Genomic DNA, 25,781 nt, shown 5'->3' with positions numbered 1-25,781 from the left:
TGAGGTCCAGATTATTCTCCCCAGGAGGGAGATATCCCAGCTCAAAGGAACACCTTGAAAACATTTTGCTTATTCCATGTCTGACCTGGCCCAACTACAGTCTCAATTGGGCTGCTTTCCCAAAGATCATTTCACTTCAAGAAGTTCCTTCACATCTCCCAGTTGTTAGCCTGACCTGGAGACATGTTTATATTATCATACTGTCTACTCTAATGGTAGACAACAAGCTACCCTCTAGACACTCTACTGAAATTCATAGTCAGAATCAGAAACCAAAACAAGATCCAGCTACTGCGAGGAAAATGCTCCTATGCTCATTTCTCTATCTTAGGCTCTTTCTTTCCCACTCTAAAACTTCCTCTTTTCTTGAGTCCCACCTCTGTTTGTCCAAATCACACTCATAATTCCTCCAAATGCCTGTTTCTTGACAGCAATGTTTAGCCCTGGAAGGATCCTGTGCTTCAGACGCATGCCATCCCTTTACAACCTCTTAAAGACTAGCTTGGAATTCCTGTGCCCTACAATTTCATTCTGTTCCCTGATACATGTATCCCAGTCTTGATCATCAGGACATGCCTGACACGTGTGCCTGACCTCCATCAGGACATGCCTGACACATGTGCCTGACCTCCATCAGGACATGCCTGACTGTGCAGATACTCCCCCTAGCAGCACTAAGGGTCCTGACAGGATAGATATGAGAATCTTAACCTGGGGTTAACTATCACATTCTAAATAATTACCAGATAACTTCAAAGATGTTATGACTTCGTTCTTAGTAGTAGACAGACTATGCCTATCAAGACTGGACAGACTCCCCAGCTGCTGTTTTTCTGAAGAGCCACTGCTGATTCATCTCCTGGTGACTGCCCATAGACGTATATGTGTGCTTTCTGATTGAACAATGCTGTTTCTTTACCAATACACTGTTGATATAACTTGCCAGTTAAATCTGGCGAGAGATGGGGTGCAGAGGCTAAAAGGCAGGGTCACTGTCCTTCAACAAGCCTCGAGCTCTGGCCTAACCACTCTGCTCACTTCCTTATTTCCTTTGGCTGCCTCCTTTATTCCAACTGCCCTTTGCTCCTCTTTCTCTCTTTTATTAACCTCTTACAAAAGCTTTTGAGAAACAGGATTATTGAAATTTCCCCACTGACCTTCTAGGAACACATCAAAGCAGTTCATCCATCCTCCTCCATACCCTGACTAAGAGAAATTGAAGAGTGTGAAAGAGACCGACAAAATCCCTTTTCTCTCCCTCCTCTTCCAGGAGAAATTCTAGTTATCCCAGAATTGGGCAGAGTACTTAATAATTGGTCAGGACAAACCTGCAAGTTATTCACTCTCAAACAAACTTTAAGATGCATGAAAGGAAAGGAAGGACTGTCTGTCCTGACTCCAAATACATCTTTAGAGTGATCAACATGTTCAGGAACATCTGGGCAGAGCTGAGTCTCACTATAGGTAAGGGCAAGACTGGGTACCTACGGAGATAATGATCTATGTACTTTTAGATAAGTTAGTGTTACCTGAAAAAAAAAAAACATTGTTGGTCCATAGTACAGGGCAGCAGAAGGACATTCTGTGGTGGCCAAGGGAAACACTAGCAGGTGAAGCTGTGAAAGGATCTATGTTCCATGCAGAGGATCCCACATTTACCTCCCCTAAAGAGGAAGAACACATAATTAATAGTTTCCAAAATCTCAAAGGGAAATAGCTACTCCTATAGAGAGAAAAATGCTATCAAATCCTATAACAAAGGAGGTTTTCACTTGGATACCTCAAGGGAGCCTTTCAAGCTTATTCAAGCTTTGGGTCTTTTCCAAGACCAAAGAACCTAGGGCAATGAGTGCTATGAACTTCATCACTACTAAGTCTCCAGTCAAGAACAAAGCCAAACAACCATCTCTGGGGGCCACACAACCCCCATCTCCTGTTGCATCTCTAGTGGAATGAGTGAACTCCTCCACTGGACAGTATAATTGGATATAGCTACAGTTTTGAGCATATGACTAACAAGCCAAAGTTGTTGTTCCTGCAAACATATATCTGTTTATATAGTGGAAGACCTCTATTTAAAGTCTTAAGAGTTTATTGGAAACAGACTTATAGTTTAGTATAATCACTTTAGAATATCACTTTCACCATGACTTTTAGACATTTTATTTTTTACTCCATCTCAAGACACTTTCTACAAAAAAATTATGGCTCTAAATTCTAGAAGGCTCATTTGATGTCCATATTTACATATGTGACATAGTGCTTCTCGGGGTCCTGAATTAATTCAAAGCCCAGATCAAAATAGCACCTGGTTTTGAGTAGAACTTGTTCTGGTGGTGTACTACTAATAAAAATATAGATTGGATCAACTATATCTTTTTCAATAGCAATGTTCTGTTAAGTATAACCACAATGCTATCAGAAGAAGGCTGAACAACTCAGTCTCCCCAGCGACATGGCTTAGAACAGACTAGAATTAGACATGAGTATGGCTAAAAACATGTAGATTCTATATGATAACGGAAGGGCAGTATTGTACCTTTATCCCCAATGATTCAACTCCAGATAGGAGTTACCAAACAAAGTCACTGTGCTCTCTCTAAAGAGACAAAAATCCAGGAATAGATAAAGCCTTACTATTTGAAAAATGATTTATGGAGATGGAAAGAAATAATGACATCTACTTTAACAACTGTCTATACAGTAGTCGGCATTCTATTTTGCTTTTCTATTGCTATGACAAAATACTAACCAAAACCCGCTTGCAGAAGAACGGGTTTACTTCACCCTACAGTTGTAGTACATCCCTGAGTCAAGTTAGGATAAACATTCAAGGCAGAATTCTAAAAGAAGAACTGATGCAGAGGCCATGGAGGAGTTGCTTACATGCCTTAATCCCATGGCGTTCTCAGTCTGCTTTTTTGTGTAAGTCAGGGTCATTTGACAGGAGTGACATGACCCATAGTGATTGGGCCCTCCAGCCTTCATAATTAATCCTGGAAACACTCCTGAGGCTTGCCTACAAATCAGATAGAGGGTCTTTCCTCTTATGATCTCCTTTTTCAAAGCAATTCTAGTTTGTGTAAAGGTGACAAAAACTAGCTAGCACAATGAGACAATAGTCTAATGGGGTGTTGCATAGTCTGCTGTGTTCAGAATTAGAACAGAGACTTCAAGAAATAGCATTAACTAAACAACTCACTGCAACTTATATAACCACAATTGACAGGTAACATTGTTGAAATTTGAAGAGTCCCTGGTGTAATAAAGATGGGGAAGAGAAAAGAAAATTATAAGTAACTCAAGTATTTCTTTTAAAATAATAATCGCAGGAATGTAACCATCATAATGTTATTTTTCTCCTTGCACCTTTGTCAAATATTACCTATGCAGAGGCCCTGCTCCACTCAGGCCCTTCATTATTGATGTACTGATTCTTTTAAAACTAACCAGTCTTAAAAGACTGTGAGGTCAAACCCTGAACCAATAGGAAAAACTATTGTGTTAGGAGAAAAGCCTGTGGAATAACTTGTTTGGTGTGATTGCTGCTCAACTGCTCAACTCTACAAACGCAAAAGCCAATTTAGTTTCATATTGTCCAGACATTCTTTGTGTGATGTGAGTGTAGTTACTGAAACTTTGATTTTACTTCCAACAATATGTGGAGAAGGCTTCATGATCATACTATACGAGAAACACAGATGAACATATTTGTGCCTTTCCACAAGATTAGAATATGTTCAGTATTAATAAATTTAAAAGGCTCAGCTGTTTTTATGGTAGCATTATGCCAGATAATTCTACTTCCTTCGTAACCTGACCAAGGCAAATTTAATTCATTTATTCTGATCTTAATTGCTAATATTAACTCACATATCACATAGCATAAATAAGGCTCACATATCCGTGTATGCATAAATGCAGAATGCCGAATGAATACAAATTAAGGAGTTTACTGCAGAATGCAGTACATATCAAAAGTGGATTCTCTTAGAATTTGCATTACTGTGAACAGACACCATGACCAAAGCAACTCTTACAAGGAAAATGTTTAATTTGGGCTGACTTACAGGTTAAGAGGTTCAGTCCATTATCATCAAGGAAGGAGGATGGCAGTGTCCAGGCAGGCATGGTGCAGGAGGAGCTGAGAGTTCTACCTCTTCATCTGAAGGCTGCTAGAAGACTCACTCCCAAGCAGCTAGGATGAGGGTCTTAAAGCCCACACCTGCAGTGACACACCTACTCCAACAAGGTCACACCTCCTAATAATGTCACTCTCTGGGTCAAGCATATTCAAACCATCACATGGTTCTAGAGAACTGTGAATAGACTCTGTGTCACTGAGGTAAGGAACTCAGGGCCAACCTGATAAGGAGGCCACAAATGTAGAGAGAGATCAGGCTGTAGAAGAGTCAGGTTTGAGGGCAAAGATGTAGTTAAACACAGATATGAACAACCAGAAGCAGTTTGGAGCACAAAAAATGGTATGTTTTAAGACTAGATATGTGAGCACATTTGGCAGTAGAGTAGTTCCTATTAACAGTAGGAGAGTGAGTTGAGCAGAAGCATAAGGAAGAGTTGGGGATTTTCTGTATGTTAGTCTTTTATTCATATACCAGGTGTCTTAGACTGGGATGGGGCCTTACCATTGTGGTGTCCATCACTTTTGTCTAAGAGAAGGAGTTGTTACACCTTTTCCTGGATCTTGCATCTCCAAAAAGTTCTTAAGCTTGGTTTACTTAATATGATTCTAATACACACTGGTGCTCATACAGTCTAAGTTTACCTCAATAAATGTACAGTATGCCATTTTTTTTCTCCTAACAGGGATAGACATTCATCAGCTTGTGCTGTGTGGGTGGTAATGGAGTCAGTTACTTGTCTATCCAGGAGCACAGTCATCCTCCACTCTCACACTGGAGTTAAAAAGCTACTTTCAAAAATGGAATCCCTCAAGTCAATATACAGCCTACATACAACCACGACTTCATAAAATGTAGAGAAACCTAGAATGGGACATGGCCTTATCTGGACAGATGACTTAGAAAAACACATGAATGGAATTAATCAAATTAAATGGCATAACACCAGAAATGTTAAGCAGAGTAAGAAGAACAGCAGAAAGGGAGAAAGTACTTGTTAATTCAACAAAAGATTGATTTCCAAATTATGAGTGAATTCAACATCAAAGAGAGAAAGAAAGAACAGACCAAGGAAGTGATTTAAAATGACCAAATGATATGAATAAAAGCTTTGGAAAAGAAAATATACCTATAGCCTGCAAGTATATGAAAATGTTCACCATCATTAGCCACCAAAGAAATGCAAGTCTAAACCAATGTGATGCATGGTCTTACTCCAGGTACAATGGCTTTTAACAAAACAACAACAAATGGCAAGATTATGTAAAAAGGAGTCCTTATGCTAATAGTGGATATGTAAATTAGTATAGCCATTACTAGGAACACTAATCATTGCTCCAGAAAATGAAACGGGAGCTAAAGAATGAACCAGCAGCACTAGTATAAGATGTGTCTGAAAGAACTGAAATCTGTGAGTGGGAGAGATGCTGACACGTTTATTGCAACATTGCACACAGGGCTGTCAGGGAAGCATTGAGAGAGGTGATGCAAGAAACAGGGCTGATGCTAAGTTCCCATGAACCAGATTTCCTTATTCACATTGACCATTGTGATGCAGGCTTTGAGAGGAAGTGAGAAACCTGGGAAACAGAAGGACATCCTTGCTTATGTAACTTTCAGAAATGAGTGAGCCAGCTCTCTAAATTCATACGGCTTTAGTATCGAGAATATGTGATTTGGTGGCATGTGGGCTTGGAGGCATTTAGTGAGTTAAGTTTATAATTTAAAACCAGAGGTAGACAAGGAGGGGAAACTTTGATTTACAGGGTTCTGCTCACCTTGCTGTAAGTCAGGGCCAGGGCTTCATAGAAGGCATGGATAAATCTCCTTTGTCTTGGGCTTGTTAGCCTTAACAACTCTATTCCTACTTATATCTGTGTGTTTTATTAGTTACAGGAGGGGCTACTAAGCTCTTGTGGAGGGGGCAGCATTACTCTTCAAGCAGTGGGCACATGATCTAACAGTAGCTAAGATTCATGGAATCAGTCTAGATGTCAACAATGAATTAAGAAATTAAAGCAATGTGGAACAAGTATACTATGGAGTTGTTTTTCTGTTATTAAAAAAAAACAAAAACAAAACAAAAAACAGGGTTTTTCACGTGCCACAATGTAGAAAAATCTAGGGCATATTTTTCCAAAGTGAAAAAGGTTGCCCTAAAAAGATGAGCAGCTAAATAAAGTTCAAAGAAGTAAAAATTAGATTGGTGGTTTCTAATGCTTGGCAAAGGTATAGCAGACACAGAGCTGAGGTCAATGTGGCTAATTGCTACAACAGTGAGGTTGAGTGGGAAGAAAAACATCTAATGTCCTGTAGCACAGAAAGATAATTGTGCCTAATAATCAAATATTTCAAGCTAGATAATAGGAGTTTGAACATTTTGAACACAACATTAACAAGAGAAATAAATCAGACTTTTAAGTACTTAGCTATTATTTAAATCTATCCTTCAAGAAAGAGATAATCCAGTAGTGCTTTAGTGGAGGGCTTGAAAGGTGATCCCATCAGAATCCTAAGAGATGTTTGTTACTCAGAGACAAGGAATGGGAGGATAGAAACTTTGCAAAAGCAAAATCTGATTGGACATCTTTCTTAAAAAGGAAATGAAAGTGATTATGGTACATTGATTAAATGATAAAAACTAGGAATGAAAGTCTGTTTGAGAGGAATGTTAATGAGTCATCTTGTTTATTTGTTTTTACACACCCTGGCATTTGTGAAACTGAGTTCAATGAAATTATATGTTAGGAAAATACTGAACAGAAAGCAAAGTCTTAGATTGCATTAATAAAGTAAAATGCTTTCATCAAAACAGAGAAACACCAAGCAAAAATAGGTTTTAATCATGTGACATTAACTCCAGCTGGTGTGTACTATAGTCATTAGTCAAAGTCTGCTTGCCAGAATTATTTTGATCACTAAACAGTGTATGAATGGCACATGCTGAGAAGAAAGCAAACTGTCTGGGGGGGGGGATCATCTCTAAGGACAAATGCCAAGCAGAGAAAACAAGGGCACCATTACATTGAAGCAGTCCCAGTGACTGATCAGTTGGTAGATGTATGTTGGTAGATGTGTGTGTTTTGAGTGTTTGTGTGTGTGTGTGTCTGTGTGTCTGTGTGTCTTTATGTGTGCATGAACGCACAGGCACACACATGAAGAGGTAAACTACAGTTAGGCTGAGAAGGAAGGGGGTAAAAAAAGGTACAGGAAGACACAGATATATAGACTTTTCAAAAAGAAAGCAGAATTTAGAGACTGTAACATTTGTATTGATATATAAATCTGAAAAGTGATTCAAGAACTTAAGGAGCTGAATGAATGTCTTACTATTTCTTTCTTTGATCTTTCATGGTAACCAAGAAGTCCAGTGGCTGGATAGCCACAAAGCAGCAGCTCAGCAGCAGGGGCTGCAGTTCTGAGGTGGGGCTTGATGCTCTCAGATGACTCAGCAGCAGGGGCTACAGTTCTGAGGTGGGGCTTGATGCTCTCAGATGACTCAGCAGCAGGGGCAGCAGTTCTGAGGTGGGACTTGATGCTCTCAGATGACTCAGCAGCAGGGGCTGCAGTTCTGAGGTGGGGCTTGATGCTCTCAGATGACTCAGCAGCAGGGGCTACAGTTCTGAGGTGGGGCTTGATGCTCTCAGATGACTCAGCAGCAGGGGCTGCAGTTCTGAGGTGGGGCTTGATGCTCTCAGATGACTCAGCAGCAGGGGCTGCAGTTCTGAGGTGGGGCTTGAGGCTCTCAGATGACTCAGCAGCAGGGGCTGCAGTTCTGAGGTGGGGCTTGATGCTCTCAGATGGCTCAGCACCAGAGACTGCAATTCTGAGGTGGGGCTTGATGCTCTCGGATTATGGAGGACATAACCTCATAAGTGAGGGAAAGCATTGATTAGTTTGTGGTATGATAGGCAATTCATAGGAAGGGCCTAAATTAAGAAATATATAGCTCTGAGGCATGTATTTCTCTCCCATGCCTCTTTTTTCCTGCCCTCTGTGTGTATCTCTCCTTCCTGGTAATGATGAGGGAAGGCTCAAATTCTGATCTCCTTGGTGAAAAGCTCTACAGTGAAACTACTGACTGTAGTTTTCTTCCTCTTCCTCTCCCTCGTGAGACTATCTCCACTCATTTTGTATTCAGCCTTGAGTAGTGTCTGAAAATCTATGATGTCTTTGTATTTTGATGGTAAGTACTTTTCAAAATTGTCACCAAAAATACCTGTAACAGACATTGAAAATGAAGAAAAATGATTTTTTTTTTTGGCCTCCCGTTTCTGAGACTATTGTTAGAAAGAATATCATGGATGAAATGTGTGAGGAGGAGGCTGCTCACTTAGTGGTACAAAAAAAAAACAGAAACAAAGGAGGGGAGTGAGGACCAGCTATAACCCTCAAAGTCATATTCCTAAAGACCTATTTCCTACACCTAGGACTTACCCCCTGAAGTTTTCCAGAATCTACTGTGATAGATTGGTCTGGGGACCAACTCTTTATAACATGAGCTACTGGGGGATATTTTGTACTCAGACTACAATAGTCTGTTCTGAGTAAGGTGAAATTTTAGCATATATCCTATCTACCATCTACCATCTTGAAATAGAAGTCATGAGCAAGTAATACTGATTATGTTGCTCTTGGCTAACAAAATGTCTCCTTGGCTTTCAGGGAAAGCATTTAGTCATTCTGTTTGTATGCTACAGTAAGTCCTTGGTTGAATGCTTGAACAATGGCATCCCTTTTCCACACTGCTTCTGGCAAAGCAAATGTAGTTTAAAACTTTCATTTTGGTCCCACTACCTGCTTCTTTTTTCAGTATCGCTATCCTTTAAAAGAAAATTCTTGGACAACTTTACACATTGTATATAACACATTCTGGTCAAACTCACTGCCTCATTCTTCAGAAAGGCTTCTGTCCTTTGCAGAATAAACTTTCTTTCTATACTCATGTCTTGTTTGTCTTTTGTTATGATCCACCAAGTTTAATCAGAGCCAGTCTCAGATTCTGCATGATGAGTTAGGCTGTAGCATGCCTAACTCACCAGAGGCTATACAATGGAAAAAAAAAAAAAACTTCGAGTGGTCACTGTGGGTCCTGTACATTCCATTGGCTTCCTGAGCTCCCCAAAGCTCCCTCCATCATACAGCAGGGAATGTCTGGATTACAAGGAAGCAGCTACAGAACGGATATACACAGTCTAAGAGGAGAATACTCTGAGTCTCATCTAAGTCATACTTTCTCCGCACCAGCTCCCCCCCACCCTTGAATAGAAAACACTCACCCACCACAGTATGAGATTCTAAGGGACTTCCTGGCACAGGAAAAGATGAGGTAGTGGTTAAGTTGTGGAGGAAGAAGCAAGCTTCCATCTTAAAACATAACTGTTTAGTGAAATTCTGAGAGACCCTCAGTGATACAAAGTGCAAGTGAACATGGGTGCCTTTCTCTGTAAAGACAGCCATTGAGTCAACCTGGTGCTGTACTTTCCTGGAAACATTCAGACAGTTCTCCCTGGTTTCCTCTAAAAATGTTTGCCCCTGTTTTTAAGGATTATAGCTACAGAGCAATTAATTCACTTATTTTATTTTGCATTCCATAATATAGAACTTTACTACTTAGAATTCATTTTTCACAGTTTGAAGCACAAAAAAGTGGCCACTTCACATTGCCTAAAGTAAAATGGTTTATAGAATTTTAACTCTAATAGCGTTTTCATGCAAATACCAGTGCCGATCCTTATTAGTTTCTTAATTAAACTACTGAACATGGAGCAGAATTATCACATTTTGAAAATATGAAAAAATTACGTGGAAGTTCATCCCTTCATCTGACTTTATGATACTATAAATTGTTTATTTAATAGTGTATTCATTGCCAGCCAAACTTTTAAATAGCAGTTTATAAAGAAGATTATCCAGCTGTGAAATTGGAAGTAAAATTGGTGCAGCTGAACTGAATTTTACTTTTTACTAGTTTGCCAACTATAATCTGCACTTTTCTTTTACGGTGCCTCCAACTAAAAAGGATTATCTAGTCAGAATATATCAGTACATAATAAATGTGCTTCATTTCTTCCTGGTTCTTACAGCTGACAGCCAGAATGAATGTTTGTCTCTGTGCTGGCACCAGGGGGACTTTTGCAGAGACTATTTCATGGTCCATTGAACCCTAAAGGACATTGTTTTTAAAGGCATATTATCAGAATGGAAGAAGCGAGTCATCGGGCTATTACAGGTACTCCTGAAATCTGAGTAGCTACCTCTAGGTTACGTGATATTGACATCATTATATGAAATATATGAACTATGAAATATTCCTTTATCATCATTTTTTCATAAATCCATCTACCTAGTAAAGTATCCTATGAATGTACATGGAAGTTTGGGCAAAATAATCAAGCTAGGTCAACATCTTTAACCCAGAATACTTATAAGATCTTTACATCTCAACATTCATGGTTTTCGACAGAAATCTGGGCTTCCTGGGCTTCATCTGACCTTCCTTCCTATCACTGGGAAGAGTTACACAATAGATCACTGTTCTGTCACTATAGCATATGTAAGGGATTTATCATGTTCTTTTCAGCAGGAATTGCATTTGTTTGTATGTGACTTACCTACAAGGAGAATTCCTTGAGGGCAAAATCCAAGAACTGTGAACCTTACATCCTAAGGACAGTCACAGTTACTAACAGAGTAAAAGGTGCATGTTCTGTTTTAATATTGAGTCACCATTAAAATAAATGATTCTGACTACATCACACAGGCTGTGATGCAAAAGGTCATACATACTTTACATTTTGTATTTGTTACCTCACATAGATTCTGTTTGCATTTTTATGTCTTGTTCTCAGGTCAATTTGACATTTCTTTTATTCCAAGAAATGTAGATGATTCCATCAACATCAAAGGTGATAGCTACCATTCCACTTTATTAGGAAGTATAGTTTGCTTTCATTTTGTCTAAAGCTTTTTCTTGAAGCATTAACTTAGCTGGATGACTCATAAAATTGTAGGCATTTTCTTTGAGATTATTTAGTTCCTTATGGTATAAACTCCTACTCTGTAACAATTTTAATAAATCTAAGAAATACTGCTCTGTTGCCACGCTGCATAGCATGGGCAGGTGGGGTCTGCCTGTACAACCACCACTACAATCCAACACAAGTACATAGCAGAAAGATGGGAGAGAAAGCCAAGTGGAACAGTTTGAGCATTATGAAAAGAAGAGGAATTGGAGATATGAGGGTGGAGAGAAATAGCCTATTGTGAGTAGGTAGCCCCGCCACTTGAGACCATGAGAAAGTCCCAGCCCATGGTGCCAGTGAGGACCATGTCTGGGTCAGCGGATATGCTGCTATGCTATGCTATCAGCTGTGCCAGTGTCCTATCTTGTATTACCACTAAAGGCCATTCGGACTTCCTTCATCTGGGCTGCTGCTTGGAACCACGGAGATGCCCAAGAACTGTACAGAGCTGACCCCTACCCTCACTAGCTATGGCACTCTGGAGACCTGGCCCCACTCTCCCAAGCTGCAGCCACCGCACCTTGACTAGGCAGCACGGTAGAGCTGGCTCTGGCGATGGAACTTTCGTTTTTTTCAAACTTTAATTTTAATGATGGTTTTTAAATGCTTTAATCTTCCTTGTAACCTACAACCCATCAGAGGTAGTGGAAAGGGATACAGGGGTGGGGGTTTGGGAAGTGGGGAGGAGTAGACCTGTCTAGAAAGGTTCTTTGGAGCAACTCCCTCCCGCCTGTCTGGAAATCATCAGCTCAGTTCGCAGGCAGCGGCAGCTTGATCCACTTGCAAACACCTCATGGATCAACCAGCTGCCCAGTTCAGGACAGTCAGGTCCACAGCAGTGATGACATGACCTAGCATACACAGCCAGGCCTCAGCCTCAGCTCAAGTCCGCAGGAGGGACCAACAGGAACACCAGGAGAAGTTCTCAGCTGTGCGTCCCTTAGGGACACTAAGATCAGTGAATATGTAAGACTCACAACTGTCGTACAGCTATCTGTACCAGCGAGCCAAGCTCACGTGTCCTCAGCATATGCATCCAATCAGCCCAAGTCCTTGGAAGCCACAACAAACTGCAGTACACCACCATAAGTTTTTGGTATGTTTCTCTCTATGGTGTCCCAACAAATGCAGTTCAACTACACAATATAAATAAGATCAATACAAGCCTGTCATTAGAAAAGAGTCCTTTCACATGCTTGCTTTAGCAGAGCATCCTCTCTCCTGTGTCTGCTTCAGCAAAACATTCCCTCACTAGTCAGTCTTGGCCTTTCACACCTGTGCCCACTTTAATGAAATGCTCCTTCATGTGTTTGCCCCATCAGAACACCATCCAAATGACTTTCCAAAGAACCCTTAAGTTTCTACTTCGGGTGGTATGGGTACCACTGAGCAGGCTAGAGAGCAACAGAGAAGGAGAGATGACCCTACCCCTTGCCAGCAATCACAGGGTAAGCTACCTGGGGCTGTGCCGGAGAACTTGTCCCAGGGGTGCAGCTGGGGGAGAACTGATGGACTGACCAATTCTACTACCCAGGCCCAGATGCTGTTCTCATACGTGAACTGATAGAGTGTGTGAAAAGGCCCATCCTTCAGATCCAAAGCTACTGGATCATCATGACACAAGGCAGGAAAAAGATAGCCAAGAGGAGTCCTGTTGAGAATCTAGTACTGATGGTGCAGCAGAATCCAGAGGACTTGAACCAGACCAATGACTCATAACAGTGAACATGTGCAAGTAAATATGTGTGAACAAAAGAGTGTACTGTAGGAAACAGTTTGACACAATACAGCTTCTACAATGAGATGTTTTCTATGATTTGCTTTGTTTTGTTAATTCTTTTTTAGTTTTGCTTTTTATTTTCTTTTTGTGGAGAGGTTGCAAAGACAGAGGACAGATATGGAGTGATAGAGAAATGGTTGTATTGACATATATGATGTGAAACTTACCAAAAAATAACATTTTTTTAAAAAGCAAATAACTATCATTTACATGTCTAGATATTTTTAAATAACTATTATAAATTCTTTGAGAATCTATACTATGCATTTTAGGCATAGTCCCTTCCCTCTACCAACTACACCCAGATCCATCCCGTCTCCCTACCAATTCAACTTCCTATCTTTTTTTTCTTTTAACACACTGATTTCAATTTGTGTTGCCCAGATATTATTGGCCATGTTACCTATCTTGGAATGTGGTTCACCTACTAGAGGTCAGACTCTTAAAAATAATTGACTCACCCCTCAGAAGCACCTACTTCTGAGGCCAATAACTGTTGAGCTAAGAATGCCTAACTTCCATGCTTTACACTGGGAATTTTATCAGGTTTTAGATTATACAGATTGTAGTGTGTGCTGCCACAACTATGCAACTACTTTTTTTTTTTTTACTTTGTAAATTGACTTAACTGAGTTATAATTTACAAATGGTAAAACACATACATATAAATTATGCAGTTTATTGATTTAGACAGATGTATGCAATTCTAAAAATAGTGCCCAAATCGCAATAAATACCTTTTTTTTTTAAACCTGAGAATTCTTTATGGTATCTGGAAAACATTGTTTCATGGTAGTTACTCACAGCTTCTGGCTTTGCAATCTTTCCATGCCTCTTCTACAGTAATCCCTATGCCTTCATGGAAAAGTTGCCAAGTATGTGTTCTGTCTCAGAGTGAGACTAAAATATAATCAGAAAGTATTTGGGTACTCCTCTTTTTTTTTTTTAATGTAACTTTGTATCAATGGATTCTTTCCAGCATTGTCACTATGGTAGTTCTCAGGGTGCACAATTGGGTAAGACTGGTGGTTACTTTTCTATTCCAGGAGGGGGCTCAGCACCTTCCATCTCTATGAGAGCTAGCCAGTAGATACCAAGCTTCCAGGTAAATTCCAGGTTGGTTTCTCCATGTTTTAAGACTCAAGGCTTTAGCAATAATTACTTACAGGTATGTTCTGGGATGTAACTAAGAACAACGCCAATAGACTGTAATGTTTGGAATCTATGAAACCCCACTGGCCAGAACTCAAAAAGAGATAATCCAGTCTTGGTGTTTGAGACTTTTATTTACTAGCACGTTATAACTGGGGGGGCCCTTTTCCTACATTATGGGGTAATGTTATAGAAAGTATTTAACTTCAATCTTTCCTACATTATGGGGTAATGTTATAGAAAGTATTTAACTTCAATCTAGGGTTTCTATCCTGCCTTTGATCATTCAGTTTCCAGATAAAAGACATACAACCTTTATATTTATAATAAACTAAATCCTCACTAGAGCTAGGTAGATATCTACCCTTTATGCTATTATGTACACTTCCCTATCAATAACTCTGAGTTATACCTTGTTAAGTTCCATCTGGACTACTATTAACTCCAATTGGCCAGCCCTCATTTTGAAGATTCTTACCCCATTGCATCTTTTGCTCTCTCCACCTTCTCTCCTTGTCATGGTTCTCCTAGGACAACAAGCCCACCCCCATGTCAAATCTGCCCAGCTATAGGCTATAGGCATCTTTCTTCATCAATCAGGGATAACATGGGAAGCAAAGTCACATAGCATCATTTGGGTCTACATGCAGATTCTCTTGTCCCTGGTAGCAACCAGGCCTTGGAGGCCAGTATTTAGCATTACAATATTATATATATATATATATATATATATATATATATATATACATATATATATGTGTGTGTGTATGTATATGTATATATATGTATATGTATATGTATATAATGTTTTAGGAATACATATGTTTTATAAGAGTTTTACAATAAGAAGTTTCCATATGCCTTTCTTCAAAGCCTTATCATTGGTTATCCCTCCTGCTATGCCTTTTTCTTCCTTTCCTTTTCCATCCTCAAATCCATTTAATACTTTCTTTTTCCATTTAAAACATTTCTACCTACTACCTCACATCCTTCTATTATACCTTTCCTCCTAGAAACCCTGCTCTTCATACACCCTTATTAGTTTCCTAAGCACTTTGGCTATAGCAAATGAAACCCATATATTATCTAGGCTATTCATATTAACTGTGTTTTGGTGCTGGAACCTGTGGACCACATGAATATAAGTTGTGTTCATATATCATGGTATGGTTATCTGAGCCCATTTTGTTGAGAGGGTCTTCTTACTTTTGCACTTTTGTTGGTTTGTTTGTTTTTCAGAGGAAGCATCTTTTGATCCAAATGCATACATTTGACACACTCTTGGAAGGCTCAAAGACAACTTTACAGAGAATGAATCTGGATGTTTTTGTTGACCTGCTAAAATCTATAGGCACTATTCCCAGAAACTGGCATGTAGGCTTAGATTTTGCAAAACCTACTTTAATAAGAATTCTTAGGTATTCAGGACGTTGACACCAGCAGTGTTATTTGGGGGGGGAGGGGGCGCTTTGGACCTGATCATTTCAGCCTTTTGTTGATGTTTACTGACTGTTGGGTTACTTCACCAATTTTCACCTGAAGGAACCTGAAGAGACAAAGAACAATCATTGTTATGGGATGTACAGAGACCAGTGGGCCAAGGAGGGGTAATAGCAAGGGTTCTAGAGAAGGCATAGAGATCTGGAGGCTTTAGTTTATAAGCCAGTTCATGTAAGAGTTGAGTCCTCTCTTCCAATCATCCAGATTAGCTCACTTAGTTACAACAGTCTTCATTCAGGAAGAGGCAATTGCCTCCCTTTTCAGTGGCCAACAAGTAGAGTGTTCTTTCATTTTGCAGGACCACCAGGAGAAGGAGAGCTAGTGTTTGAGTAGTTGCAGGGCCAAGATTGATTCTTGGATCATATCTGATAGCTGGGTATAAATCTGCTAAGATAGAGACTATAGGTGGAAGGGAAAGTTAAGGTACTTGGTTGAATTTTGGTTAAAAGGGTCAGTAGAGGACTGAGGGTAGACAGTATCAACATGTTCCTTGAGAATATGATTTAAGAGAGAGAAAATAAGTGGTCATGGGGTGGGGCTGGGTACAGAGAAGGTAAATCCCCACACACACACCCAAAAGGAGGGCAATACGTGAACGCAAATGGACTGAGGAAAATAAGGTCAGGGCATGGCTTGAATGCAAGTTAGGGCTGGAAGAACAAGTTGAGTCCAAGAAAGATGTTCGCAAGACAGTTTTCATTCTGGGTCTTAAGTCCATTGTTCTTTTCTACTTTTCTTAAGTAGTGGATGTGGTAGGGAATATGGGGTGCTGCTGTACTCCTACAACCCTCAAAGCTAACTTTGGAGATGAATGAATGCTGAGCCATTACCCAATTGTATGGCTCTAGGAAGATGAAATGTTGGCAAAATAACATTTGTGAGGTGGGAAGAGATTGCATTTGGAGTTTCTGCTATAGGAAAGAAAGCTTCTGCCCATTCAGAGAAAATGTTCACCATAGTAAAGAGATACTTATGGGTTTTTGTTAGGAGGCACATTTGTGAAATCCATATGCCTGTCTTCTCCTCAAGAAGATTACCTCCAAATTATCAAAGGTTGAAAGAAGGAAGGAAGGTTTGAGTGCAGGTAGAATATCCTTAGACAATAGCCCTGAAAAGGAGAGAAAGGCTGGAGTGGAAGAAGATAGATTGGGGGAAGGTCAAGACCCAATGTCAAAGGGCTTGTGAATAGCTGTCAGAAGGGGAAAGGAGTCACTACCCGATTTTCAATTTGTTGTTGTCTTTCACCAACACTAAGGATAAAAGTTAATACTGTTAAGAAAAATCCTGTCCTCAGATGTGTGAAGCCCTTATGTGACTTGTGGAATACTAAAGTCAAGAGGGTAGTTTCCTCTGCTGTGGGCAGAACTTTGTGTGTTATATACAAGTTTTTAATTCTCTAAATCTCACAAACACCATCTAAGCTCTGTATGTTTTCCTAATTCAATAAAAATAATCAATCTTTGAATAGAAAAAATAAATAGGAATCTCATTCTCTAAGAAGTACATTTCAAAAATTCCCTTTTGTGGTGTTCCACCTTATAATTACACCCAATAAATAATACAATAACATTAAAAGATTGTTTTTTTAATTAGGAGTTCTCTACAGGAATTGAAAAGTCTTTTGTCTCCTTTTACATTATTCAAAAAATTGGACTGGGTAATATTTTGCAATTATGTTCTTTTAAATTTTCTCCTGCATGAGTTTTAAAAATTATTCTACAATACATTTTAAGCTTTAGTTTTGTTTTATAAGATTTTTCTCCAGCAAATACTCTTTAATACATAAAATTCCACAGAGTAATACACAAAGTATTATTTCTATTATTTATTCATCTTCCTCACAGATTTCCAATGTAAAGTGTGCAATGTGTACTTGTTAAAAATAGCCACTAGCAAGCTTATAAGGTACATTATGGATGATGGTGGCAGACGGGTTAGTCAAGCATGAAGAGAAGCCCATGAGGTGAGAGAGAGGGCAGAAAATGGAGAGATACAACAGCTTAATAGCCATTCCTCCCTTCCCACAGGTGCTAGAGGGATTATAATGCTTAGAGTTTGAGCTCTGCCCAGTTGTTCCCTGTTCTCCTTATTTGCTTATGGAGACAGCCAGTCTGTCCAGAATTTACAACACAGAATGAGCATCTAAGTAAGCTCTGTATCTCCTAAGGAAATCATAATGGAATTGTGATTACTGTTTTATTGCTTTTCTTCTGCAACACACACACACACACACACACACACATACAAATACACACACACACACACACAGTTGAAGTTTTTACATAGCATTTACCTATTCTTTTTACAACTCCTTTCTTTTTAGCAGGATTCTGTTACTATCACATTTTCTGTCCAATTTTACCTCCAAACTTCCTGCTATCAAGTAATGTGCTCAGTTATTCCACAAGTCCCCAATTTTTCCAGACTATAGCTCCATTATATTCAATAATTGGACTTTCTTGAAAGAAAGTAAGGGAATTTCTAGAATGGAAAAAAATGTGTCATATCCCGAATATTTTTCCAGTCATGCAGTCTATGAATTCTGAGCATGTATTACTTCTGCTGTTGTGCTATATGTAAATGTAGACACAATTGCAACTAAAAACATAGTAAGCCAAGAAAACAGAGAACACAAATTATTTCCTATGGAATCCAAATTCATTAACTTTTGTTCACTACAGTCACAGTATGGGAGGTGAGTTGCTAAGGCATGTGATAGAAGCTTACTCAGTTTAAAAGGAACAATGGGCCTGAAGGAATCTCTCAGGCCATGTCTTAGTCAGATCTCAAATGCTATAATAAATTCTGCAATCAAAAGCAACTTGGAGAGAAACAAAGTCATTTCATCTTAAAATTCTGATTCTGGAACATACTCTATCACTGAAAGGAGTCAAGGCAGGAACCTGAAAGCAAGAACTGAAGCAACCATGGACAAATGCTGCTTACAGCCTTGCTCCTCATAGCTTACTCTTCCTGCCTTCTTTTGTAACATAGGACCAGTGTACTCTTTCACATCAATTATCAATGAAGAAAACACATTCTTGGCTATAGGCCATTCTGGTGGGGGCATTTGGTTTTCAACTGATTTTCCTGTGGTATGCCTATTGGGATCCATTTGTAGTTCCTCATCCTCTGTTTCCTCCCTCAGAGTGTCCAGACACTATGGTACACCAGGCTGGAAGGATGAAGTGGAACCTGAAACTACTGGGCTCTGCAGGATCCCAGTCCAGCTGTCAAGGATTTTAATGAAATGGCTCTCTTAGATGATCTCAGCTTGTGTGTATACCTTTATTCAGGGTGGGCTTGTACTTAATATACTCTTAATTGGGGGTAACTAAGGGCTATATATGCACGTTGGAGAGTGGAAAGGTGTTTTCAGGGTGAATAAAAGTTCACTGGCTAAAGTTCAAAGTATTATAGATACCCCATTTGTATGGAGAGACATTCCAGGAATCCCACATACTTGCTGGGAAGGTTCTTACTGAGAAAGAGGAAGTTGAACTTGTAGATTTGTTGAGGACTATGTGACATTTCTCAGGTAGAAGATTGAGGGTTGGGATCCCCATATCAGGTGGAAAAGAGGTAGTCCTCCATTTTGTGCCAAGCTCGGAGGAGCTATAGGGACATGGTAGACTGTGACCTTAAGTAGCAAGATGGGACAGGAGCCAGGAGCCCAGGGGGTGTGGCCAAACACCTGCTGTCCCTTACAGTTGGAAGTCACCTACCTGGTCACGGGATTCAAAGCCTATGCTTGACTGGGGACCAGGATGTTTGTTAACAGCTCATTGCTCCACACTGGGACCATACGGTGATGCCTGACTGCCACTGACCAGGTTCGTTGCAGGGACCCCGATTTCTGTGGGATGAGAGTTCTGGTCAGGTGGGCAATAAGTCGGCAGATGACAGACAGACTTGACACAAGAGTGAACTGAATCTGAATGTATTTATACAAGGTGAAATTCAGGCTTAAATAGCATACAGCAAGCAGGGCAGATGACAAGAGTCATGTAGGCAGGCGCGGGTTACAGCAAGGTCAATAGGATCAGGGCACAAGACTGAGGTCATGTAGGCAAGTGACTGCCACATCAAGGTCGGTAGGATCAGGTAGCCAGGTGTGAAGCAGGCAGAAGAGCAGTGGAGTCCTCCCTGCTGGGGCTATTTTAGTATTCCTATGCTAATCCTCTGGTTCTGCAGGAGACAGGGACCAGGAGATTCCAATCTAACAGTTCCTGCTAATTCTCTGGGTCTTGCTGGAGGTAAGCACCAGGAAGTTCATTCCGATCTAACAGTTCTAGCTAATGTTCTTGAGTGAGGGAAGCCCTTCAATTTACTCTCTAGTATGTAAAAGAGTTCTGTGTTCTGTGGAACTGCCCTAAGAAATGTGCTTGACCTCTGTTACTAACTCTGAGGACATTCTATCTGATAAGGGAGATTCCTTGAGAGAAATTCCAAGCTAAGGACATCTTGGAATTAAATTAGGATAGGTTGGAAATGTTGTGCTGGCCAGGAAACAATCCTAGCCATTTATGAATCATTTCTTGGGGTACCATTTATGCCTAAATAAGAGGGCGTGTTGAGGATTGGAAAGACTAATCTGGAACATGTCTGAGTTAGGAGATAACAGCAACTGTCTGAATATCCAGGAGGCACAGAACTCCTTTTGGATCCTTAACACCTCTTATCTTTAATTAGGCTTTACCCCCGATATTACGGATTTAACTGGAGTAGACGAGTGATTGTGGCGCCTGACTGCTTTCTGACCATTGACTCAGTGGAACAGCATCTGACAATCTCTCTCTCTCTGCACCACAGCTAGATCCAGTTTCTTCGTTCCACCTTCCTAGACAGGATGGGCTGAAAAACTGAGCCAAGATACATCTTTACTTCCTTCTGTATATTGCTTTTGTCAGGTATTTTATCATAGCAACAGAAAAGGGCACTAGCAGACTCCCACAGAGATGTTTCCTCAGGAGGTATTGAGAACTCCTATAAGAGCATGCTGTTGCCACAACTGCTAGTAGCATACCAAAATTTGATTATAAATACCTATTGCTGGACATAAAAAAATCAACCTGGGACTGAGTTACAAATCCTCTTCCCTGTGGCTGGCTTAATTGTCCTTCTCACCTATGTCCAAGGCATGGCATCATAAACATCCTTAGAATTCCAAGCAGAATGTGCTTGCTGGTAACATGTGGAAATGACTTTTATGGGTACAATAGATGACCACCTATAATAGATGACTGCTTTCTGGTTTCATTTAAGGCCCATTTTATAGGGGAGCACAGGTACTTAGTAATTAAAATAACAAGCCATGGTTGGGGAGGCCATAATGCCTAGTGAAATGCTATTGATATTGTTTTACTAAATGTATATGAAGTGCCTGTCAAATTGCCCAGAGTGTTTGGGTTTATGCCCATGGATTACTGTTGCTGTTGGGTTTATTCAAGGAAACATCTTTGATAGTGAGTGGAAATTATTTTGAAAACTAATAAATAGCCAGATAGATTTAGAATAACTATTGCCATGTGATAACAGTGATCAGCCCTGTAGGGGAGAAAATAATCACACATCTATATCATCTCCTTCCAAGCTAAGGGAACAGAGACTTGAAAGTAGAGTCAAAGATGGGATTGAGTGTTGTATAGCACATCACATGGCCTCTGCCCATTACATGGCCTCTGCCCATCACATGGCCTCTGCCATCTTGAAATCAGAACAGTGGTATTTATCCACAAGCCAGACCTTAACCTAATAGTCTGCCAATCATTCTGTCTTGTACCTCCCCTCACTACATGGAATCCTTTCTCAGCTTCAAGATGTCTTGGGAGGTATTAGCAGCTGGAATACATAGGAAGTAGAAGGCTACCTGGAAAAGGAAACTCTACCTATGTATCTTTGGGTAGGTCATCATCTATGTTAGGCTGGGACTTCTCAACAGTGCATCTATTTGGGATCATTCATATTCCACTGAATAAGATCAATGAACTTATTGACTCAACAAGATGAGTTGTACGGAATTGTTTCTTCTGTCTATTGTTCAGTGTCCTATTTTCGGTGAATAGATGTTTGTTTATATTTCTCCATCTCCAGGATATTTAACACTGTACTTTAAAAATAAAAACAAGTCTTACTTTCATAAAAAGATACAAGCTATGGAATGTAGGTTTGGGGCAGTACCAGTGAAAATCCACAGTTTGTGCTCACTGGGAACTAAGGCATATAGAATGTATGCCAAATGAATGCAATCTTCTCATTAGTAATAAAGCCTGTGATTACGTGACCAACTGCAAGAGTAAGGACTTTGTACTTCCTTATGTTGATACAGATTATTAGACATGTGTAAATATAAGCTAGATACACAATATATTAGCCCATTCCCCTATTACCCAACAGGCATACCTTGAGCAAATGACACAATCTGTTACTGTATAAGTCTCATGATGGTAAAGGAAGAAGGAGGCTTCCTAGGACTTCTCATTTCCTTGTGGGAAAGAGCAGCACATGTTTTGGGTGGCATGCTGATTTATTGGATTCCATTTAGTGGAATGGGATTTGCCATTGTTACTAGTTGAAGATTTAATAAGGTTTGAAGATACATGTATTGCTTACATTGATAAAAATAGACTGTGATGTCAGTTCTGAATCTTGACTTGTCTCTTTTCTAAGTTTCTAGTATCTGTCTATTCGATTGAACACTAATCTAGGCCCGCTACTCAAAATAACCTCCCCTGTGATGGGTCCTGAGAATAGGATAAGTGTGTCTACAAGAAGAAAAGGGTTATATGAAAAATCCCATACTTTTTATTCAATTTTTCTATGAATTAAAACTTCTCTAAAAAAAATCAAAGTCAATTTTCAAAATAGAAAAGTTTCTTGAAACTTTGTCATTATAACCAAGATGAATGTGAAGAACATTAGAAATTATGTTAGCTAGTATCATATTGTACAGACAAGGGGGGAAAAGGACCTATCTTTTGTAATCACAGAATGTCCTGAAATAAATGAATTGAGATGAATCCAAATCCATCTAAATCCATACCTCCTGGAACTGCACAATTAATTACCAGGACTTGTTATCATAAGACAATGAATTACTTTACTTTGACAAACTTAATATCAAAAAATCATTGAGATGTCTACTAAGCAAGAACCTTATAACTACACAATAAGAAACTATCCCAACTTAATAAAATAGACTTCATTAAGTGTATATCAGGCTGTGACTTGAAGGTATATCAAGTTCCACGTTACAAGGCATAGCTAACAATGAAGAGGTGCCAGTGTGGCACGCTATTTTTAAATGTCAAAAAGACTTGCAAGAGAAAACTTTCACAAAGCTGCCACCCTACTTGCTGGAATTACATTTCAGTGTAAGTAGAAACTCAATGAACAGATTTGCAATGCTGACAGAACATGACATTTTCAACAAAACGAGTTTTTCCTTTGATGAAGGAAGTACATTGAATACTTTGATTGAGCAACCTCAGTGTCAAAGAACTGATTATTTCTTTATGAAAAAGAGGGCCTAGCAGGAGCTGAGCTGCTAACCCCCAAACTCAGTCCAGTGCACATGAGAGAGGTTGTTGCAGCATCAAGCATACATGAGTAAGAAAGTCAATTGTTTCTGAAGCTTTTCAATTTTTACTATTTTCAAAGGAATGCATATGGCAGATCCCCCCATCAATTTGTTCCAACCCACTGAATTTCTTTTTCACTCCAGTTCCAGTCCACAACTAGAAATTTTTCATTTATATCTGATGACAGTTTATTTGTCATCACCTTCAACAACATCACACTCTGTCCAAGACATAGATGTGTTGTGAACTGAGAAATCACAATGGTTATGTAATTTATGTGTGTAGTCTTCTGTGTTTCTAGACAATAGTTTATGTTTTGAAATCAAGTAGAAGAATATCTACCCTTTTGTCCAAATCTTTATAAATTTTGATTTCGATACTTATAGCTTGAGTCAAACATGAGCAGAACATAATCCACTAAAGCAAAATGAAGAAAATTTGTTAACTTCTTGCTCCAGATTTCACAAGTTATGTTATCAGCTACCACAAAGAATACTAGAAAAAAGAAGATAGTAATTTATCCAGCTCAAGACAGAATGATTCAGACTGGTTTGGTGAGATAGATTGCCTTTATGAGACACAGTTATCAGCTGGGATGATAGAGGATGGATAGAAAAAGAACCTTCAGATGATTCTACAATTTTACATGTGGTGGTTGCCATCTGGCAAATGGAATGTTAGCAAGAGTGTGTATACATGGCCTCTCCGTATCTTCGCTAGAATCTGAGGGGAAATAAAAACTAGGGAGAAAAGAATAAAAGAGATGGTGAGGGAAAGAGAAAATAAGGAAGGAAGGATGAAAAGACAAAAGGAAAGAGGAATGATAGATAGATAGATAGATAGATAGATAGATAGATAGATAGATAGATAGATAGATAATAGAAACAGAGACAGTCACAGACTAACAGAAAGAAGCAGAGAAACAGAGAGGAAGGGAGAGAATTCTAGGATGAAGTTATGTTGCCTTGCAAATGACTGTTTTTGAAATTGTAACAGTCACAAGGATCTGTAATACAAAGAAGATTCAGGATCTGCCTCCTGATAAAGAGGAACAAGTGTCTGGAAGACACTTGTCTACCTTCCTTTTGTAATAATTTTTCTGAGGAACAAAAGGTAAAGTGGGGAAAGAGGTGTATAGTTATGAGGGCAAATTGAGGGAAAGAGAATAAACTAAATGAACCATATATGAAAACCTCACACTGAAGTCTATTATTTTGTAAGCTTTAAAAATTAGAATAAAATTTACTCATTCAATGATGCCAAATAAAAAATATTGGTGATGCTCTTTTTAATCTACCATATATGTCTCAGTATGGTGACCTCTCTGGGTTCAGATCTTAAGTTAATGGTTGACATATTAATTATGAGCAGTGACTCATGAAAAAAGAAGTGCTAAGAGCTGTTGAGAAAGGTGTCCTCATTTCTTCTTCCATTTCAAGCCTGTAGTGATGTAAACAACCTGTGTCCCTGGCTACAGTATGTCTATCTGTGTGTGTACATACATACATACATACATACATACATCATACATACATACATACATACATACATCATACATACATACATACATACATCATACATACATACATACATCATACATACATACATACATACATCATACATACATACATACATACATCATACATACATACATACATACATCATACATACATACATACATACATACATAAAACAAAGCACTCTTAATAAAATAAAGAATATTTTTTTTAAAATCTTTCTGTAGAGAAATTGTGGGTGAGAAATATTACTAATCAGAAAACCACACATGAACCACAAGAAAATAGAAGTTAACATTTTCCTTTTTCTCTAAAAATGTGATGGTGTGAGGTAATATTGTTACAGTGCAAATGCAATCACTTTGAAAAGGAAGACACCGAGTAGAGTAACTTCTGAAATACTAGCCAAAACCACTATTGGCAGGTTATATCATGCACTGCAACTCTAGCAAATGATGTGGACCTGTTTTGACACAATATTTGCGAACTAAAGAGATCAAATTTGAAGGCAAAGCTCCAAGTATTTACACTAATAATTTATCTGTTGTATCCAAATATAAATATAAGCATTTGTGAGCCAATTCTAAGACTCGGAGTATGTTACTATTATATGATGTATGAATAGAGGTACCTATTTTGTATACTGTATGCAAGTAAATATATATTGTTAATGTATAATACACGTGTGTGTATTTACACATATATACCATCTGTAACAATTTATTAATATTTGATGATATACATGAATAAGTATCTACAGTATATGGGCTTTAATCACAACAGAGGACAACACAGCAGACAGAGTACACGCTCTGTTCCCACACAATGAACTACATGACCTCTGAGCCTGTTCTACATTGCTTCATGACCTTTGCACATGCGGCTTTCCCTGCTAGAGAGGTACTTCTATACTCTTGTGTGAACATTGTTGTGCAACAGAACCTAGGCCAAAGTAACTGTCCGAGACCTCCGTTTTTTCTAGAACAAAGTGAATGGGCATTACAGATCATGGGCTCAGTCTTACCTCCAAATTAGCCTTTCATTTATTTCTTAAAGATTTTTGCCTGCTTTATGGTATGTCCATA

General features: G+C 39.1%; 1 protein-coding gene and 1 long non-coding RNA gene across 2 annotated transcripts in view; both read right to left on the bottom strand.

The window, feature by feature from the left end:
* Positions 1-1,633: 1,633 nt before the first annotated feature.
* Positions 1,634-11,553, bottom strand: LOC116073682 (transcriptional regulatory protein AlgP-like). Its single transcript, XM_031345723.1, has 4 exons — positions 11,541-11,553; positions 8,225-8,361; positions 7,473-7,988; positions 1,634-1,664 (listed from the first exon to the last, which is right to left on the bottom strand). Exons 1-4 carry the CDS (start codon positions 11,551-11,553, stop codon positions 1,656-1,658), a joined length of 675 nt encoding a protein of 224 aa, XP_031201583.1. The 3' UTR covers positions 1,634-1,655.
* Positions 11,554-15,490: 3,937 nt separating this feature from the next.
* The window catches only part of LOC116072749, a 46,266-nt gene continuing 35,975 nt past the window's right edge, over positions 15,491-25,781 (bottom strand). The window contains exons 2-3 of the long non-coding RNA XR_004111548.1: positions 19,325-19,455; positions 15,491-15,645 (exon numbers count right to left, since the gene is read on the bottom strand). This is a non-coding gene — a long non-coding RNA (uncharacterized LOC116072749). The remainder of the gene's footprint in view (positions 15,646-19,324; positions 19,456-25,781) is intronic.

Source organism: Mastomys coucha, unplaced genomic scaffold, assembly GCF_008632895.1.
Source record: "Mastomys coucha isolate ucsf_1 unplaced genomic scaffold, UCSF_Mcou_1 pScaffold23, whole genome shotgun sequence".
NCBI classification, from domain to species: Eukaryota; Metazoa; Chordata; class Mammalia; order Rodentia; family Muridae; genus Mastomys; species Mastomys coucha.
This window is presented reverse-complemented; position numbering and strand designations above follow the sequence as displayed.

Coding starts and splice junctions, on each gene's coding strand:
- LOC116073682 (XM_031345723.1), bottom strand. Junction 7,989..8,224: donor GGAAGAGGAAGAAAACTACA/GTCAGTAGTTTC, acceptor CCATAATCCGAG/AGCATCAAGCCCCACCTCAG.